General features: G+C 41.5%; 1 protein-coding gene across 1 annotated transcript in view; it reads right to left on the reverse strand.

The window, feature by feature from the left end:
• Positions 1-21,151, reverse strand: part of LOC136856743 (fatty acyl-CoA reductase 1) — a 193,810-nt gene that overhangs the window by 119,449 nt on the left and 53,210 nt on the right. The window contains exon 4 of the mRNA XM_067134825.2: positions 8,236-8,381. Within this exon, the coding sequence (XP_066990926.2) occupies positions 8,236-8,381 (146 nt within the window). The remainder of the gene's footprint in view (positions 1-8,235; positions 8,382-21,151) is intronic.

The raw sequence follows: 21,151 nt of genomic DNA on the forward strand, positions 1-21,151 counted from the left end.
AAGGCACAAGCTAGAACTGACTTTAATGAACTTAACAAAATAGTGAAGAGGAGATTTCGACGTGACAAACGAGCATTTATCAATAATCTTGCAACAAAAGCTGAGACGGCAGCACAAAACAATGATAGTAAGACCCTTTACCACATTACAGAAGAGACTAACAGGGAAGTTTTCTAGATCTGACAAGCTAGTGAAAGCCAAAGATGGGAGATTATTGTCCACACAAAAAGAACAGCTAGAAATATGGAGAGAACACTTTCTGGAGATCTTGAATCGTGAAACAATCGAGGAAGAAGAGACAGAGGTGATGACCATAGAAAAGCAGGAAGATGTTGCTATCAGTACAGAACCGCCATCAAGAACAGAGATCCAAAGGGCCATTAAACAACTAAAGAATGGCAAAGCGGCAGGTATGGACAATATCACACCAGAGGCCTTGAAAGTGGACTGGGTACTTCAGTCGAGATTCTGTTCCCACTTTTCAAGAAGATTTGGGAAGAAGAGAAGATCCCCACAGATTGGAAGAAAGGATTGTTGATTAAGCTTCCGAAGAAAGGAGATTTATTAGAATGTGATAACCGGAGAGGGATTACCCTTCTTTCGATACCAAGTAAGGTACTCTCACGAACAATTTTAGAAAGGATCAAAAAGCGAGTTAACTCAAGGCTGAGGAAAGTACAAGCAGGATTTAGAGAAGGTTACTCCTGTACAGACCAGATCAACACACTGCGCATAATTATAGAACAATCCATGGAGTTGCAGTCGTCACTGTATCTGCTATTTGTAGACTTTGAAAAGGCATTTGATAATGTAATGAGGAAGAAGATGTGGGAAGCCATGAAAGAATTTGGTATTCCAAAGAAAATTAGAAAGATAACCCAAGAAATGTATGAGAACTACACATGCCAAGTTTTACATCAGGGGATGTTGTCTGAGCCCATCCCACTGAACACAGGAGTTAAGCAAGGAAGTTTGCTTTCACCAGTTCTATTTCTGATGGTGCTGGATCTTATGATGAAGAAGGCAATGAATCGCTGAAGAGGAATTCAATGGGGACTGACAGGCAGGTTGGAGGACTTGGACTTTACAGATGACTTGTGTTTGCTAGCCAACAGTTTTAAGGATATGGAAGCAAAGCTGAATGATTTAAAAACCGAAGCATCAGAGGTGGGATTGAAGATAAATGGAAAGAAAACCAAGGAGATGCGTTATAATAACCAAAACAAGGCACTATTATTTTTAGGAAACCAAGAGATCGAACAAGTCAACCAGTTTTGCTACCTGGGAAGTATAGTCACCCCTGAGGGAGGAACTATAGAGGACATAGGAAATAGAATAAATAAGGCTAAAGGAGCATTTGCAATGCCGAGACCAATCTGGAAATCAAAGGAACTTAACACCTATACCAAACTACGCATCTTCAATACAAATGTGAAGTCAGTACTGCTCTATGGGTGTGAAACATGGAAGACTAACAAACAACTGATTAACAGACTTCAAACATTTGTGAACAGAAGTTTGAGGAATATCCTGAGGATATGGTGGCCACAAGTAGGTAATCTCAATTAAGAACTGTGGAAAAAAAAAACATCAAACACCCATTGATATTGAGATGCGTCATAGGAAATGGAAGTGGATCAGACATACATTACGGTGAAATAAAGGCAACATAGCAAGACAAGCCCTGGAATGGAACCCACAAGGTAGAAGGAGAAGAGGCAGACCAAGAAACACATGGAGGAGGAGTGTAATAGCAGAAGGGATGGAGAAAGGAGGGAAGACCTGGACAGAGATCAGGACGATGGCGCAGAACAGAGTCCAGTGGCGGAAGTTCATTGATGCCCTATGCTCCACTTAGGAGATACAGGAAATAAGTCAAGTAAGTCAAGTTATGACTCAATGAATAGAGAAATGGATACGATGGTATGTTTTATGATATTATTGAAAATGTGAACACATTGGGATCAACAGTTTTTATAACATTTAACTTTTTCTGAAACAATATGCCCTGCTTCAATGTTTCCTAAGTAATAGGTTGAAACCTGGGGATAAGCGGAGTGAAAATGTGGGCGGGAAAGGGTTAAAGTTATGGTATTCAGCGCAGTACGGCACAGGCTGTAATGATCGTAGGAGTCTGAAATTTTGTAGATGTGCTAACTAAGCAATGTGCTTGCGAATTATGCCACAAAAATTATTAGTTCCAAGTTTTGCCACCAGGCAAAAATATGGCGCTGTAAGCGGTCAGAACATGCAATATTCCATAACTCTGTCGTCAAAATGTTCTTCCGGTAGAATTGCATTGTGTCTGTTCCTTGGTTATTGCTTGGTGACTCATGTTGATTCCTTTTGTGATGTGAATCTTCATTGTGAAGTAAGAAAGTTGAACTTTTCCACGTGAAACATAATGCCTATTGGGATAAGAGACTGTGCACTACTAGTGAAGTTACTTTATCAGAATGGAAGCAATAGCAATGTTACATTGTGGGAATATTGCTGACAGAAACAGCAGAGAAGGGGTCCCATGACGAGTAATGGACTGAAGAAAATGATTATGAAATTCAAGGAAATAGGCGAATTAGGTGTCGCACCAGAGAGAGGACGGTGGCCCATCCCCATGGATGTTGTTGATGAAGTTGCTGTAGCTATAGCAGACTGTGCAGCAGATTCTCCCAATAATGTAACCAGTGCTCGAGCTGTGTCACACGAATTGTCGCTACCCTGGTCAACAGATCACAAGATTTTGTGGTGCATTTTACACTGGTATCCCTACAAACTTCATACTGTTAACAAATTGAAACCCCAAAATGTTGCACAATGCTGTGACTCTGCCCTTTGGTTTCTGACGTGTTTGGAAGTGGACACGTGGCCGGGAAATATTCTGTGGACTGACGAGGCGCATTTTACTCTGGAGGGTGCAGTGAATGCACATTACTGATGCATATAGGGTTTGACTCCTCCAAACATTGTGCAGGAACAACCTTGCATTCAGCTTACGTGAGTGTTTAGTGTGGTTTTACAAGCTCCTTCGTTCTCAGTCTGTTTTTCTTTAAGGAGATGACCCCTCATGGACCTGTTAGGTGTGCAGTGACATCTGGACGTTATAGGGGCCTTCTTGTACAACACGTGATTTCTGCTTTGCAGGAACACAACTGTGACCACACCGTTATTTTCATGCAAGATGGGACAACACTACATATTGTTCGCCAGTTAAAAGACTTGCTTCAAGAAACCTTCAGTAACGACCGCATTATCTCTAGGCATTTTCCAGATGCGTGGCCTTCGAGGTCCCCCGACGTAAATCCATGTGACTTCTAGTTGTGGGGATATTTGAAAGATCATGTCTATCAGGGCATGTCTTGTTTCTGCCTGATCTAAAGGCTAGCATACGATGACATGTCGCTCTGATTTCACCCGATATGCTCCGGGCAACTGTCGACCGTGCCATGTTACTGATGCAGCATGTTGCTGAGTTTAGAGGCCATATTGAACAGTGTTTGTAAACATAAATGCTAACAAACCTCCCAGAACCACTGTTATAACATCATTGATCTTCCCTGCCTTTTTCTGTGACCCCTACCATTGCTTTCAGCGCCATATTTTCACCTGGTGGCTAAAGTTGGAACTAATAATTTTTGTGGCATAATTCGCGATCACATTGCTTAGTTAGCATATCTACGAAATTTCAGACTCCTGCAATCATTACAGCCCACGCTGTCCTGCGCTGAATACCATAACTTTAATTGTGGACACCCGGTACATTTTCTGATGCCGGCAAGAGTGCTTATGCTGCGACTGTCATCATACGAAGCTGTACCAATACTGAAGGGGTCATTTAAGTCCAACTGGTCATGGCAAAGACAAGGGTCTCACCACTGAAGGAAATTTCAGTGCCACAATTAGAACTTCTGGCATGTTGTATTGGTAGTTGACTAGCAACCTGTGTCAGGAAAAGTTTGAGTTTTGACGTCTCCAAGTTCTATTGGACTGACTCTCCCATGGGGAGGATGGTGGGAGAGGATCATTCAAATGGTCAAAAACTTGAAAAGGATATTGGGGAGAGTCTCTCTCAAAGAGAGAGGAGTCATTGGGGGTATTTGTCAACATTTTTCATTTGTCATTTTTCTGTATTGATGGTTTACGACTCATAATTACAGAGTTTTCTGATGTTCCCAACTAATCAATACTATATATATTCTAAAATTTATTTATTTATTTATTTACGTCTAAACTGCAATACTAGTTTCGATCCATGGGTCATCCTCAGTTGCTTACACTAACAATTAAAACAGTACATTCACAATGATTAGAAACCACTTTCTTTGAGCTTGTCATATATTACAGTCTTAAAATCTAATAACTGTCCAAATTAATTTGAACCTTTTTATTTATAGGCAATCCTAACATTGCAATAATTTTTGTCATCTAAAATTTCCTATTGGCAGCTAACTTATACGAGACACTTATTAGAGATGATTTTGTCCCATTAGCCGACATTCAGCTATCCAAAACATCAAGAAATATTACTCAAGACAAGTGGATCACTTGTGCAAACATAAAGAATTTTAACAATAACAAATTTTAAGATCATAAACTCATCCAAAACAAGAACTATGCATTAGATGTAGGCTGCATATTGTTCATAATGTTTTTAATCATTATTATGTACAATTAATTTCTGCTGAAGATGGCTCAGTCAGGATTGAATCACGTATAGAAGTAAATTTTAAGTGTAAAATACTTACAATATTGAACAGGAGGATAGCTTGAGCAATGCATTGTTATATTAGTGATGATGTGGACTCTGTGCCCTTACCAGCAGATAGAATTAAAAATTTGTCAGTCTTCGAGGTGAGTGGAGTTGATTTTCTGGGCCATTGATTTTAAAGGGTGAAGAGAAGGCTTGGATTTTATTGTTCATTTGTGCTGAGTATCAGGCGCTATATCTTGATCTAGTGTTAAGCCTCTCCATAGAAGCATTTCTCCAGGGACTTAGGAAATTTATTGCAAGGCAGGGAAGACCTAGAGTTATATACAGTGACAATGGGACAAACTTCACAGGAGCAGTGAACTCCTTTGACAGTTTAGATTGGCGTAAGGTAGAAGAGGAAACATTCACAAGAAGAATCCAGTGGAAATTCATTCCATCCACTTTTGCATGGTGGGGTGGATGGTGGGAGAGTATCATTCAAATGGTCAAGAACTTGTTGAAGAGGACATTGGGGAGAGCCTCTCTGAAATATGAAGAGGTCTTGACCATTCTATGCGAGGTTGAGTCTGTGGTAAATTCTAGACCTTTGACCTACCGTCTGAGGTTTCGAGCAACTTGGTACCGTTAACTCTGGCGATGTTCCTGTAGGACAACAATTCCATTGAAGTTCCTGATCTTGATCACCTTGACATGACCGACCACAGGAAACGGGCAAGGTACCTGCAGCATTTATGGGAGGAACTGAGAAAAAGATTCTGTGATGATTACCTGAGTCTTTTGGTCCAGCTACCTGCTAAAGAAAAGGGTCAAAGGATGCTGAAGGTTGGTGACATTGTGTTGGTAGGTTCTGATCAGAAGAAAAGACTCGAATGGCCAGTGGGAAAAGTAGTTAACATGTTTCCCTGTAAAGGTGGCAACACCACAGTGGTTCAGGTGCAAACTGATGGACGGGACATGATCAGACCGATCCAATGTTCGTACTCATTGGAGGTAATCTCACCACAAGCTACCCTACTACTGAAAAATGACAGAAATGCCTCATCGCAAGATACACTACTGGTGGAAAATTATGGAAATGCTGAACAGGAGTGTATAGTTCCTGCTACTAAGGATGGAGTGAAAATGAGAAGCGGATATTGGGTGGAAATCTCTGCGTGTTATAAGTTCAGGGACAAGAAGGTTGTGTGTGTGTTAAACTGTACAGATGTAGTATTTTAAGATTATTTTGGTTTTATATAAGAAAAAACAAAACCAAAAGGTGGGAGATATGTCATATCCAGAGACTAAATGGAAATCAGCCATCAGTTTGTGTTCATTGTGTCAACATTTTGTTATTCCTTGAAACTGCATATGTCATTCGGGATCTCTGGTGATGAGTTTGAAGGCCACTGGCAGTGCTGTTATCAACTGTAGCACATCAAAATGGAGAGTAATGATTCACGTTGGTACTGAGAACATGTGTGTAGAGTTTCGTAATATTAGCTGCAATTATTCCGAAGTGGCTTGACCCCTACTGGGAGGGCTACATAGTAGCCCTTTCTGAAGCTAAATATAGCTATTCTGCAATCTGAGGAATGTGCAAGAACCATGATTTCTTGATGTCAAAGAATGGGGACAGTGATATATTTAATAAAAAAAGGTAAAGGCCAACAGGGCTTAATTCCAGAGGAGAAAAAGCAGACAAATCCATGACCAGCCACCAACCTTACCAAGGGAGATGTTCAATAGATTTCCAATTTCTTTGAAATCATTTAGGAAAAGGCTAGGAAAGCAACAGATAGGGAATCTGCCACCTGGGCGACTGCCCTAAATGCAGATCAGTATTGATTGATTGATTGATTGATTGATTGATTGATTGATTGATTGATTGATTGATTGATTGATTGATTGATTTGAACACCAGAAGTGGTGAGGAAAGTGAAGACCCTTGTCTCAGGTGGTAACCCTGCCCCCAAAAGGACTATTGGATGGAAGTTGGGGATGTCTGTTTCAACAGTTAACACCATATTCAACAAGAGCTAGCAATTAGAAATGTGGGATAAGTGCCAAGTTCACAGGCTGTTGCCTTGTCACATTTCAGAACGTCGCACTAACCCAAGGAAGCTGTATGAGGGCAGGGGACAGATGAAAAAAATGTGTTGACATTAAACGAAGCATATGTGTACCTTAGCTATTGTAACAAACCTCGTTTGATTTACTACCGCCCTAGAGACAAAAAATATTATCAAACATTGTATAAAGAATGCCAGGAAAGTTTTCCAAAGGGTTTCATGATCATTTCTGGATACTGCTACAAGGACAAATTAACCATTTGCTGTGTTGCTAATGATGTAAAGGTGAACTCTAATACTACCAGTAAGAGGTTTCAACACCCATTTACAACACAGGTATCCCAGCACTGTATGGGAGGGCAAAAAATCAGGTATGGGTACATCAAGATATAGCATCCAGCCACACCCCTCATTCGACTCGTCTGTTCTTAGAGAGAATGGAGATGGAAACTGGAATCCATGCAAGTCCTTTAACTGACATTCCGGTGAAGGCACCCGATGGGTCACCCATAGACTTCTGTGTATTTGGACTCCTAAAAAGGGCCTTAGAAATAGATGTCCATGCAGTGGGATAAGATAGACATGCTAGCTCTGTGAAAAAGTCTGCTACAATGGAAATTACATTGTTGGGCCATAGCTAGAAATGCTGGCTTTCCACCTGAGCATGATTGTTGGTGGAGACATGGCTTTTCATAAGCTAATTTCCCTTCAAACATTGTCCCCAGAGATCCCGAAGGATCTTCTGTATGACAGCTTTGATTTGTATTTCATGATCTGAAAGTCTGCTGAATAATGTAGATTGATATTGGGATGAGTATAACAGTCACTAGTACAAAATCAGATAAATCTTATTTATCCAGTAGATTTTCAGGTCCAATGTAACAGTTTGTCTGGTTTGGTATTTATTGGCTGCCCAACCCCTGGCCAAACAGTCACAGATAGTACCATCTACTGTCACATTCGGCATTAGGATGTTCCAGACCTGGCAGTTTGTAATATCTTGTGTCTGAAATGTATTAAAGCAGGTATTTTTACATGGCTGTTGATATTTTGATCACAGCTGCAGGACCTCTAGTTTTACATGGCATCTGAACCACAGGGGTATGACCATTCATTTCAAAAATGCCACATGCACTGGTCGGTATACAAATAGTGGCCACCTTGGTGAAGAGCCAGTGACAATGCTGCTGAGCTATCATGGCCCCTGAATTTTATTAATGACCTTTGTATATATCAGGGATTATGGTAAGTCCCTAATAATTATTTACAATAAAAGGTATGCGAAGTCTGCTCATGTATTTAGTATGATACTGTGGAATTAAAACGAAAAAAAAAACAATTATCTTAAAGAGAAAGATCATTTACTTTACAAGACAAGCACATTCTTTCATATCAGAGTAAATCCCCATTTCTCCTATTAATTTAAACCTTGAACAAGGGAAATTAGTTTCCTGTTATTAAAAATACAGTTCTTACCTCTTGGTAATTATGTCAAGTAAGAAGGGATCCAGAGTTTCTGCAGCTTTGATGAATTTTTGCCAATCTCCAGGGGCAGGATAGATCTTCTCCTCAATATCAAATATCTGTGAATTACTGTATGCTGTGGAAATGTGTGTTAATACCTGAAACAAAAGACTGCACATTATTTGCTTGGAATATTCAAAGATTGTTAGGAGATATTATTTTATTTAATTTCCGGGTTGAACCATGTTGTACTTGTCTGCACATCACGTACAGTTTACCGATGTTTCGAATACATTGCAGTATTCTTTGTCAAGGCAACTGAAATACCCCTACTCGATCCGAGGTAATCAGTCTCCCAGGCAGATATTATACTACTAGAGTGGCCCAGACCTTAGCCTTTTATATCCTAGTCTTTCTGGCTGACGTAAGCCGTGGCTGTCTCGTGAGTATTCTGGAAAGTGTGTGTCACAGCCAGGTAGTGGGGGCTTGCCCGCGCTGTTATGTAATGGGGTTGCGGCCCGTGTGTTTATGTTGTGGTCTGTATGTCTTAAAATATGAATGATAGGCATCCAAGAATTACTGATTTTGTATCCTTCTTCTAAATTTATGTTGTTCAGATGTTTCTTGATTTTGATAGCCTCGCGGATTTTCCTTTCCAGATTCCAAGGGTTAGCTGCTAGGATCTTGGTCTTGTCAAATGATATTCCGTGCCTAGTTTCGTAGGAATGCTTGGCTACCACTGAAATATCTGTGTTGTGGTTCTTGGTGTGACGGATATGTTCTTTTAGGCGGGTGGAGATCAGATGTTTTGTCTCACCTACATAACAAGCTCCACAGCTACATTCAATGTGATATACTCCAGGGGCCTGTAATTCTATTGTGTCTTTTACTGGTGGTAGATAACAGGCTAGCTTCTGGTAAGGTTTATAGATAGTTTTTATGTTGTATTTGTCCAGTATCTTGCCGATCCTGTCTGTAGTGTTTTTAATGTACGGCAGTATCGCTGTTTTCGGGCAGGGCAGTTCTTCATTCCCGTTGTTTTCTCCTGCGGCGGCCTTTTCTTTGTTCTCTTCTGATTTTTGAGCGAGTAGCCATTTTTCCTGAGGGTTCTCATGAGGTGTTCTTTCTCTTCCTCGATGTGCTCTCCACATATTGACATCCCTACCATCCCTACCAATAAGAAGAGTCAACAGGTAATTGAAGATCATTTTAAAGTTTGAGCCACAGATTTCGCTTTATGCTCAATATCAAGTTCATAATAACAGATATTTACCACCTGATCTAAATGTTAAATTCAGCATAGACTGTATAATTTATATACTGATAATCATAATGCAAGAGTGAGCTGTGATGTTCATCTGAGGGAAGTACAAAGGATTTAGGAAGGGATAAATTGTTATGTTTTATTCACCAGTTATGTAGGGGTTGGTGACACCATCATCTGGCCTTCTAGGGACTCTTAAACAGCCAAACCATTAAGTTATGCTGTGGTGTTATGCAAAGTTTTCTACTCTCCCTGATATTGTAAAATCTTGCCACAGATCATATCGTTCAAGAAATCAGTGAAAGAGGACTTTGAAAAGCACAGCTACTCTATGGTGAATGATCACCAACAGTTAACGATATTAAGTATATCGTTATTTAAAATTATAATGGTTAGGGAAATCTACCAAATCATTACAGCCTTACAATCACTCTTAGTGCTCAATTATATTCACAAGAAAAAAAAAAAGAAAAAAAAAAAGCACAGTACATGTTTCGGCTCCTAAAAGTCATCTTCTGCTGTTACAAATAGCCATAAATAAGACATTGTCTACATGATGGTGTGCACAAACATTGCTGTACAATAATGATAATGTCTGAAGAACTGGCACCAGACATTATTTTCTTTCATTGCCAATGTGTAATGGTGTGTCCAATAAGTGACATGTTTGCAAATGCATTTTTCTGAGTGTTGCGTTGAGAGGAAGTTGGATGAAAACCAGTGTGGTTTCAGACCACAGAGAGGCTGTCAGGATCAGATTTTCAGTATGCGCCAGGTAATTGAAAAATGCTACGAGAAGAATAGGCAGTTGTGTTTATGTTTCGTAGATCTAGAGAAAGCATATGACAGGGTACCGAGGGAAAAGATGTTCGCCATACTGGGGGACTATGGAATTAAAGGTAGATTATTAGAATCAATCAAAGGCATTTATGTTGACAATTGGGCTTCAGTGAGAATTGATGGTAGAATGAGTTCTTGGTTCAGGGTACTTACAGGAGTTAGACAAGGCTGCAATCTTTCCACCTTTGCTGTTCGTAGTTTACATGGATCATCTGCTGAAAGGTATGAAATGGCAGGGAGGGATTCAGTTAGGTGGAAATGTAGTAAGCAGTCTGGCCTATGCTGACGACTTGGTCTTAATGGCAGACTGTGCCGAAAGTCTGCAGTCTAATATCTTGGAACTTGAAAATAGGTGCAATGAGTATGGTATGAAAATTAGCCTCTCGAAGACTAAATTGATGTCAGTAGGTAAGAAATTCAACAGAATTGAATGTCAGATTGGTGATACAAAGCTAGAACAGGTCGATAATTTCAAGTATTTAGGTTGTGTGTTTCCCAGGATGGTAATATAGTAAGTGAGATTGAATCAAGGTGTAGTAAAGCTAATGCAGTGAGCTCGCAGTTGCGATCAGCAGTATTCTGTAAGAAGGAAGTCAGCTCCCAGACGAAACTATCTTTACATCAGTCTGTTTTCAGACCAACTTTGCTTTACGGGAGCGAAAGCTGGGTGGACTCAGGATATCTTATTCATAAGTTAGAAGTAACAGACATGAAAGTAGCAAGAATGATTGCTGGTACAAACATGTGAGAACAATGGCAGGAGGGTACTCGGAATGAGGAGATAAAGGCTAATTTAGGAATGAACTCGATGGATGAAGCTGTACGCATAAACCGGCTTCGGTGATGGGGTCATGTGAGGCGAATGGAGGAGGATAGGTTACCTAGGAGAATAATGGATTCTGTTATGGAGGGTAAGAGAAGTAGAGGGAGACCAAGACGACGATGGTTAGACTCCGTTTCTAACGATTTAAAGATAAGAGGTATAGAACTAAATGAGGCCACAACACTACTTGCAAATCGAGGATTGTGGCGTCGTTTAGTAAATTCTCAGAGGCTTGCAGACTGAACGCTGAAAGGCATGACAGTCTATAATGATAATGTATGTATGTATGTATGTATGTATGTATGTATGTATGTATGTATGTATGTATGTATGTATGTTACAGGTTATACAAGAGACAAAATTATCATAGATACTAAAAGCTTGTGTACTGGGGAATTTTCTGAAGGTTTATATTCATTTTCTACCCCTCTCAATTGTATTATATATATATATAATATTTAATTACTTTTGTCTGTTGTTTAGATGCAAGCGGGGTTTAGTTATGACAGAATATTGGGAGTATATATTTTTGAAAATGGAGAATTCACTTCTCCTTTAGCAGGTTACCAATCGCTACTTGCTAACACGATGGGACCACGCAGTTGGTCTGGGTCAGTAGATGCAGAGTGGGTCTCGTCTGTCCAGTGGCCATGGCTGGTCCGTGGTCCAACAGCTCTGCATTCTGACCGGCCAACCGAGCAGAAGAGGGGTGGCCACGGCTCTACCATGGCTCTATGCTTCTGCATTCGGGAGACGGGACAGGGCTGGACCTCACGGCTGGCCCCAACCGTTGGCTGTCCTGAGAATAGTTTTCCATGGTTTTCCATTCTCCTGCACTAAGGCAAATGCCGGGACAGTTCCTAGTATAGGCAACGGCCGCCAACCCCCTCACCTTCTCCGAGCATCTCCTTCACCGTAACAAATCTCCCGGCCTGAGAGACCGTGTCACCGCCTATGAGGCCCGCCTCCCCCTTCAGGGGAGGAATGAAAACATTTTAGTAGTAGTAGTAGTAGTAGTAGTAGTAGTAGTAGTAGTAGTTGGTCTGCCACTGCTTAAGCAGAGTCTTGAAGGGGTGTGCCAATCAGACTGATGAGCCCAAATGGCACGTCTGGGCCAAACTCTGCAATTGCACCTGGCCTAACCACCCAAAAACTGGTTCTATTCCTGAGATTTTAAGATTTGCGGCCTTGAAAGCCATTTTTTGAATTTTAAACTTCTTATTATCTCTATTAAATGATTATTTTATTGTCACTGGAACTAAGTGAATCTTTAATATAAGAGATCCCTATTTATTTTTTGAAATTATGCAGATTATTAAATTATTTTCATAAATCCATTTATTTTATTATCATGTTAAGTCATTAACTTTTCTTGTATTTATTAATATTTAATTATTTATTAAATTGATTTTAATCTTGAAGATTGTTTTTTATTTATGGAATTTCAATTAAGGTGTTACCGTGTTTTTGCGGTAGTTAGAGGTGAAAGAAGGTGCGGGTGTGAACGGGTCTCAAGCTACGAAATTAGAGTGCATGTAAAATTAACAAGGTTATATTTTCTTTTCAAAATAAAGAAATAACAAGCATGGCAGGTACAGAGTAGCAAGGCAACAAAATGTAGTTACAATATTTACCGGATTTGGGCTTCGCGCCCCGACTTCACAATTCTTGGGCAATCAGCCCAACCTTACTCCAAAATAAGTTTTAACAGAGGGGCAGAAAACCCCATTCATGCTCAGGAGCACTTGCTCCAAATTACACAGAAAAGCCTCCCCGAGGCATACAACACTCAATTTTCGAGAAAGAGCCACTCGCTCTCAACATTAAGCCTATTAAAGGCCATACCAAACTCCACCTTCAAGTTATCCTCTAAGGACATAGAAACAGGGGTAAAATACCCAACCTACTGAGGTCTATTAAGTAAGAAAAAAAGGTTAATTACATGACCTCAAAAATAACCACTTGAGAGGAGGCGACCTGCACTCCTAATACATTTGTTTAAAACCTACTTGGTACTAGGCCATCAATGCAGGGGCTAATCCCATACTAAAGAGGTGACTTTAGAAAGGAACAATTTACATTACGTTAAAGAAGAATAGGTTGAGAAAAAAATAAGTTCACCTCAAAACACTATGAGTGGGAGCTCGAGAGGGTTAAGCACTCTCTATCCCGATAGGCAGTTTAAAGATAGAATAGATACCAAGGGTCTTTACATTTTAAGGAAGGTTACATTATGGAAAAACTTCGGACCCGCCCCGAGAGTTAAACTGCTGAGCTAGCAAAGAAAGAAGTTATTAATCGGCCATTACCTTGTTGTTGACCGCTGCCGAAGAAAGAGGCGCTTCCCGCCCCCTGCTATGTACTTTACACACTGAAAGATGGTACAGAAGTGGCGCAGAGACCCAAAAATCAGCAGTTTATATACTCTCGCGGAAAGTTCGAGGCGTTTTAGGGAAGAGAACACCCGCCCACAATCACTTTATTGGCTAGGGATAAGCAGCATATTCAAGTTGGGGGAAGATACATCAGATTGGTCAGAAATTAATTAAAGAAATTCGGGATTGGCTAAATACAAAACAAGGGGAAAGAGAGGGGTATACAGCCAACTTAAACAATAACAGAAAAAAAATTTAACAAGAAACAAACTTTTGAAATAAAAATTTCTCCAAAAAATAGTTCTTTCACATCGCACTAGGGTGCACCATTGTAGTTTTTCAGTAGTGTCCTCTAGAAGAGAAAGTTCACACTTCTTACTACCGGTAAAACAAAAATACATCAAAAGTGGCACAGTTCAAAAACTCCAAACTTTCCAAGTAGTGACATCTTCTGAGAAACTTGAAAATTAATACCGCCGATAAAGTTCAGACTTCCTCCAGCAGAGGAGTTTCAACTGGCGCACATTTTAAATTAGCGGCGTGGAGGTGTACAGCCCGGTACAGACCTCCCCCCCCAAAAGTTCCTCCAGGGGTGACACATGCAATTTGTTTGGAAACAAGGTCCAAGTTTTGATGTTGATATGGAGATTAATTGCAGAAGTATTTATAAGATTTTCTTAATTTGGTTTGATTCAGTTTCAAAATTTTTGTTGTAACTGGTGAAGTAAAGTCATTATGTTTGAAGAAGTTGAATTCAGAAGGAAAACTTTAGTTTTTAAAGTTGAGGAAAATTTTCTAAGTCCACCAAATATTGCAGTAGAATACCCAAGAAAAGGTAGTAAAGTTGAACTGGAATGTTCATATAGCTGGATATGTACTTCAAACGTTGATGATTTTAACGGCCAGACCAGCCGCCACTGCTTGCGTTCAGAGGAGGCCGCCCGGGCCCCTCAAGTACCCTGAGATACCGCTCGCCCGCACTATGAGGGGAGCAGAGGTGTAGAAGCACGCCGCGCCCGCGGTGAACATATACAGGCTGCGGGCCAGTAGCAGGTCGTGCGCCGCACATCAGCCTTGGCCGGGAGGAGAGCTCCGGCTTGCCGTGCACATGTCGTCCTCGCTGGGGTCGAGGGGGCCCTTCCTCTATCCCAGTCGCGGCACGGCGCCGCGCGGCTGCGGGGGGCACTGAAGCTAGGCGGCAGAATTTGTTGGACCATCATCTTTTTTTTGAGGGCACAGGCTTGTGGAGAGGTTGAGGGGCCAGCGGCGTGCAGATATCCATGGCATTAAATAAGCCACTGTGTAGAGTGGAGCAGCAGACGGGAGCGTGGTAATGGCCGTGGCAAGGACAGGATGGCAGTTTAACGGTTCGGGGCAGGTTTTACAAAAATGCTTACATATAAAACAAAATATTATAGAAGGGGCAGAAAGCCTCAAAAGTGAAACTCAAAAAAAAATATAACCTTCATATTCCTTTCAAGATAATATGAGGCAAGTTAGCACAGAAATTATACAGGTTTCACCTGCGACAGGTGAACCCTAAATATCCTCTCGGTGGCTGGATTGCTTAATAACAACGTAACCGGCGTAAGGAAATCGAGAATGACACACGGCCCATGAAATCTGGGGGCAAGCTTGCCCGCGGGAACAAAATTCTTGACCATTACCTGGTCACCTACCTTCAAATGGGTGGGTCTCCGTCCACGATCATACCTTTCCCTAACCTTTTCATGAGACACTTTAAGATTGGCTTTAGCCTTCTTCCAAAGATCTTTAATGTTGTCCGGATCTATTGTCTCATGTAGAATGTCACTCAGAGACCAGAGGTTAGAGAGCGGCGTGTTGGGAACAAACTTGAACATCAAAGAGGCTGGAGTAAATTTATGTGATTCATGAACCGCCGAATTCAAAGCAAAAGCTAACCAATGCAGGGACGTGTCCCACCTGGAATGATCTTCATGATGATAGGCAATAAGCGCGGACCTGAGATTACGGTTAACCCGTTCAGCCAGAGATGGTTGAGGGTAATAAGCAGAAGTAGTCACCTGAGAGATGGACAGGTCAAAGCAGAATTTACAAAAAAGATTTGATGTAAACGCCTTAGCATTATCAGACACAATATATTGGCATGGACCAAAAGAGGCAAAAATAGAATTTAAGCAAGTAATGGTGGACTGAGCGGTAGCCAGCTTAGTCGGAAATAACCAGGAAAATCTTGTAAAACCATCTACGCATACAAAGATGAACTTGTTGGCATTTCCCTTTGACTGGGGGAAGGGTCCTACATAATCAATATACAGGCGTTCCATGGGGCGCGACGCTTGATGCGAAGACAAAAGGCCTACCTTGGTGGACATGGTGGGTTTACTGAGCAAACAAGATTTACAAGCTTTTACTAGTTCACGGATTTCACCGTCCATACCCTTCCAGATGAACCTTTCACGAAACTTTTTACGAGTTTTAAAGATTCCAAGATGCCCCCCTAATGGGGTCTCATGATAGTACTTGAAGATCATAGGCACAAGAACAGCTGGAACGACAACCTTCATCATCTTATCATGCCTCGAAGGGCAACATAGAACACCATTCCTCAGAACATAAGGGACAACATGTTCCCCAGAAGAAAGGGTTTCCATTATCGGAGCCAGCGTCGGATCGTCACGTTGGTATTTCTCGATATCCCTAAAGAGCATGGGAGCATCAGTTAAGATGGCATTAACACCAGATAGTATGGACTCGGGAGGTGATGAACTGTCGACCGGTTCGTGGGTCTCGACGTCGTTGGAAAACATACGGCTGAGTCCATCAGCAACAACATTTTTGGTACCTCTGATATGCCTGACATCGAATTGGAAGGCAGAAATTCGGATGGCCCAACGGGCTATACGACCAGTACGACGCGGCCTACCTAAGACCCAGCTTAAGGCTTGATTATCTGTCTCCAGGTCGAATTTGACATGTTCCAGATAGAGACGGAACTTTTCTAAGGCGAATAAGACTGCCAAACCTTCGAGCTCATAGATGGAATACTTGGCTTCTTGAGCCGACAAGGTCCTAGATGCATAGGCGATGGGTCGCCTCCCTAGTTCAGTCTCTTGAAGAAGGACTGCAGCTACTGCTGACGACGACGCGTCGGTTTGGACGATGAATTTCTTCGAGAAATCAGGCATAGCAAGTACAGGGGCATTACAGAGAGCTAATTTAAGATCTTCAAAAGCGGCTTGTTGAGAAGGTCCCCACTCGAATTTGATGCCTTTCCTACAAAGAAGGTTCAAGGGCACCGCTCTATTAGCGAAGTTAGGAATGAACTTCCTGAAGAAATTCACCATACCAATGAACCTGGCGTTACCTTTGATGTCCTTGGGAGGTTTAAATCACGGATGGCCTGTGTTCTAGAATGATCGACTGCAACACCATCAGGTGACACAATATGCCCTAGGAATGACATAGAGGGCTTAGCAAAGGCAACCTTGGACAACTTGACAGTTAACCCAGCCTTACGAAGGCGATTGAGAACTTCTCGCAGATGATCAAGATGTTCTTCAAAGGTCTCCGAAAATACGACGACATCATCCAAGTAGTGATACAAGTACTCAAATTTGATGTCGGAGAAGACCCTATCTAGCAGCCTAGTGAGTACAGCTGCTCCCGTGGGGAGCCCGAAAGGCACGCGGTTGTATTTGTATAAATTCCAGTCCGTGGCAAACGCTGTAAGATGTTTAGACTCTTCCGCAAGGGGAATTTGATTGTAGGCTTGATTCAAATCCAAGATGGTGAAGAACTTGGCCTTACGGAACCATGAAAAACAAGAATGAAGGTCGGGAAGGGGCACAGATTGTAACACCACCTTCCGATTGAGAGCCCTATAATCAATGACAGGCCTGAAGCCCCCTTGGGGTTTCGGGACTAGAAAAATAGGGGACGAATACGCCGACTTAGAGGGCCTAATAATACCATCCTTCAACATCTGATCGATGATTTCTTTCAGAGCCTTCATTTTAGGTGGAGATAGCCTATAAGGTGGAAAACGGACAGGAATTGAATCCGTGACCTCAATTTTGTATTCAATAAGGTCAGTAACACCAAGAGTATCAGAGAACATCTCTGGAAATGACTGACATAATTTACGAATACTATCAGTCTGCTCCTCAGGTAGATGTCTAAGGTCTAACAACATCTCATCCTGGGTAGGCGAAATAGATGAACATGATACAGAATTACACTTTAACAAGGGGATTTTACAATTGGACGCAAATTTGAATGTGCACGACTTACTCTGAAGATCGAGCACAAGACCAGTGTGAGAAATGAAGTCCGCTCCCAATATGATGGGGCAAGACAGGTGCTTAGCCACAAACAATTTGATTTTCCATGTAAATTTAAAAATACGAATTTTGACATTTACAGAACCTAGGATTTCCAATGGAGATGAATTAGCCGAAACATATTGAACAGGAGATGAGACATAGTCAGGTAGTTTACAAACAGATTTCAATTTAGAATACCATTCAGCCGAAATAATCGAACAAACACTGCCTGAATCTAAAAGAGCTGTTACAGGTTCATTATTTAACTCAAGTTTGAGAAAAGGGACTGGTGCGGGGGTATCCGCCGCGATCCTAAGACACTCTTTGGGGCATTCAAAAGATAGATTTGCAGATTGAACATTCCCTGATTTTACGACCTGTTTGCCAGGGGCTGAGCCTCGGGAAGATGGATTAGTCGACTCAGCCGAAGCCACTAGTCACTTTTGATTGTTGTTGGAAGTTGCACCTGAAGTTGAGCAGGAGGGGGTGCTATTCGAATTGGGACAATTCTTGGCGATATGTGAGAAAGCCCCACATTTTAAACAGCCTTGTGATGAACCAGTTCCATTCCTTGTCCCACTAGATTTGAGCAATGGGCACTTGTTCCGAAGATGGTCGGGCGACCCGCAAGCATAGCATTTACGAGGTGTGACTGGTCGGCGAGGAGGAGGAGGCCGAGGATTACCAAAAGAAGGAGGGGGTTCTTTCGCGACACGCAAAGAATCGGCATATCTAACTCCTTCCGCTGAGACGGCCAATGCTTCAAGTTCAGAGAAGGTTTGCGGGCACGCCGCGAAACACAAATATGACCTATAGGATGGTGAAATTCCTTCTACAATAGCCTGTACAATCTGATCTTCAGGAAAATGAAGGGCAAACACCCTAGTATAGAATTTAATATCTTGGATGAAGTCTGCTAAGTTTTCATCCAAACGCTGTACACGATAATAGTACTTCTGAATAAGGTGGACCTGGCCCTAGCCGGGATGAAGTTAGCTAGCAAGTGGGCGTGGAAATCCTCAATAGATGATTGCTCGGCAATGGCTCTTACTATTTTGTCTGAGAGAATACCAATTGCATAGGGATAGATGATTTGCAAAATCTGACATGGGGAAAGAGAAAACACAAGGGCATGATCCTGAAATTCAACTAAAAATCTTAAAAATGAAATTACGTCACTGGTGGTATTAACGGAAAACTTAGAGATACCTCTGAGCAACATTGCCAATGGATGAGGCAAGCTGCTAAACCCGGGTGACATAGTAGGTAAAGGTTTCAGTGGCAAGGAAGTTAATTCAGAATGTATATTATTCAACGATGCACGGCGTTCAGACTCGTTGTCCAATGGGGCAGAGATAGTTTGAGCAGCAACGGTTATCCTATTGGCTTCTCCCTTAGGAGGCTCTTCCTCGCTACCTACATTCATCGTGGTGGGTTGATCAATTTTGGGAGGAACTTCCCCAGTTAACAATTGAGTGACCTTGCTAGATAATTCAGAAATACTTTCAAGCAACGTACTAGCTTCCTTCCTCTGAACGTCATTCAATTTCAGAGACAACAGATCGTTAACTCTATTTGAAAAATGATATAGCCTGGGTTGCACACGCTTAATTTGGTAAGGAGAAGGATCATTTTCGTCAAAAAAACTAACTACCGATGCTAGCCCAGTAGTATTCTCGGTGATCGTGGAAAGAGAGTCGTCAATTTCTTTCTCTCCCAAATTGGGGATGGAAATGGGCAAATCAAGGGACTCTCTAAGCTTGTTGGTGTCTATCGCAACCGTGCCTCCAGATTGCACATTTCTGATAGTTAACTCATAGATCAACTCCTCCTTGCGCAAATAGTTAAGATGGAGAACATCGCGAGGGCCGGGCATGATGACAGAACAATTTTGAAACAGGAAAGATCAAAAATTCCAGCAACTGAGAAAATTGTTAGAGTTTGAATCAAAGCAATGTTTAGCCGTCAAAAGGGGCTAAATTGAGACCCATTCAACCACGCTCTGCTACCACTTGTTACCGTGTTTTTGCGGTAGTTAGAGGTGAAAGAAGGTGCGGGTGTGAACGGGTCTCAAGCTACGAAATTAGAGTGCATGTAAAATTAACAAGGTTATATTTTCTTTTCAAAATAAAGAAATAACAAGCATGGCAGGTACAGAGTAGCAAGGCAACAAAATGTAGTTACAATATTTACCGGATTTGGGCTTCGCGCCCCGACTTCACAATTCTTGGGCAATCAGCCCAACCTTACTCCAAAATAAGTTTTAACAGAGGGGCAGAAAACCCCATTCATGCTCAGGAGCACTTGCTCCAAATTACACAGAAAAGCCTCCCCGAGGCATACAACACTCAATTTTCGAGAAAGAGCCACTCGCTCTCAACATTAAGCCTATTAAAGGCCATACCAAACTCCACCTTCAAGTTATCCTCTAAGGACATAGAAACAGGGGTAAAATACCCAACCTACTGAGGTCTATTAAGTAAGAAAAAAAGGTTAATTACATGACCTCAAAAATAACCACTTGAGAGGAGGTGACCTGCACTCCTAATACATTTGTTTAAAACCTACTTGGCACTAGGCCATCAATGCAGGGGCTAATCCCATACTAAAGAGGTGACTTTAGAAAGGAACAATTTACATTACGTTAAAGAAGAATAGGTTGAGAAAAAAATAAGTTCACCTCAAAACACTATGAGTGGGAGCTCGAGAGGGTTAAGCACTCTCTATCCCGATAGGCAGTTTAAAGATAGAATAGATACCAAGGGTCTTTACATTTTAAGGAAGGTTACATTATGGAAAAACTTCGGACCCGCCCCGAGAGTTAAACTGCTGAGCTAGCAAAGAAAGAAGTTATTAATCGGCCATTACCTTGTTGTTGACCGCTGCCGAAGAAAGAGGCGCTTCCCGCCCCCTGCTATGTACTTTACACACTGAAAGATGGTACAGAAGTGGCGCAGAGACCCAAAAATCAGCAGTTTATATACTCTCGCGGAAAGTTCGAGGTGTTTTAGGGAAGAGAACACCCGCCCACAATCACTTTATTGGCTAGGGATAAGCAGCATATTCAAGTTGGGGGAAGATACATCAGATTGGTCAGAAATTAATTAAAGAAATTCGGGATTGGCTAAATACAAAGCAAGGGGAAAGAGAGGGGTATACAGCCAACTTAAACATAACAGAAAAAAAAATTTAACAAGAAACAAACTTTTGAAATAAAAATTTCTCCAAAAAATAGTTCTTTCACATCGCACTAGGGTGCACCATTGTAGTTTTTCAGTAGTGTCCTCTAGAAGAGAAAGTTCACACTTCTTACTACCGG

Source organism: Anabrus simplex, chromosome 1 (assembly GCF_040414725.1).
Source record: "Anabrus simplex isolate iqAnaSimp1 chromosome 1, ASM4041472v1, whole genome shotgun sequence".
NCBI classification, from domain to species: domain Eukaryota; kingdom Metazoa; phylum Arthropoda; class Insecta; order Orthoptera; family Tettigoniidae; genus Anabrus; species Anabrus simplex.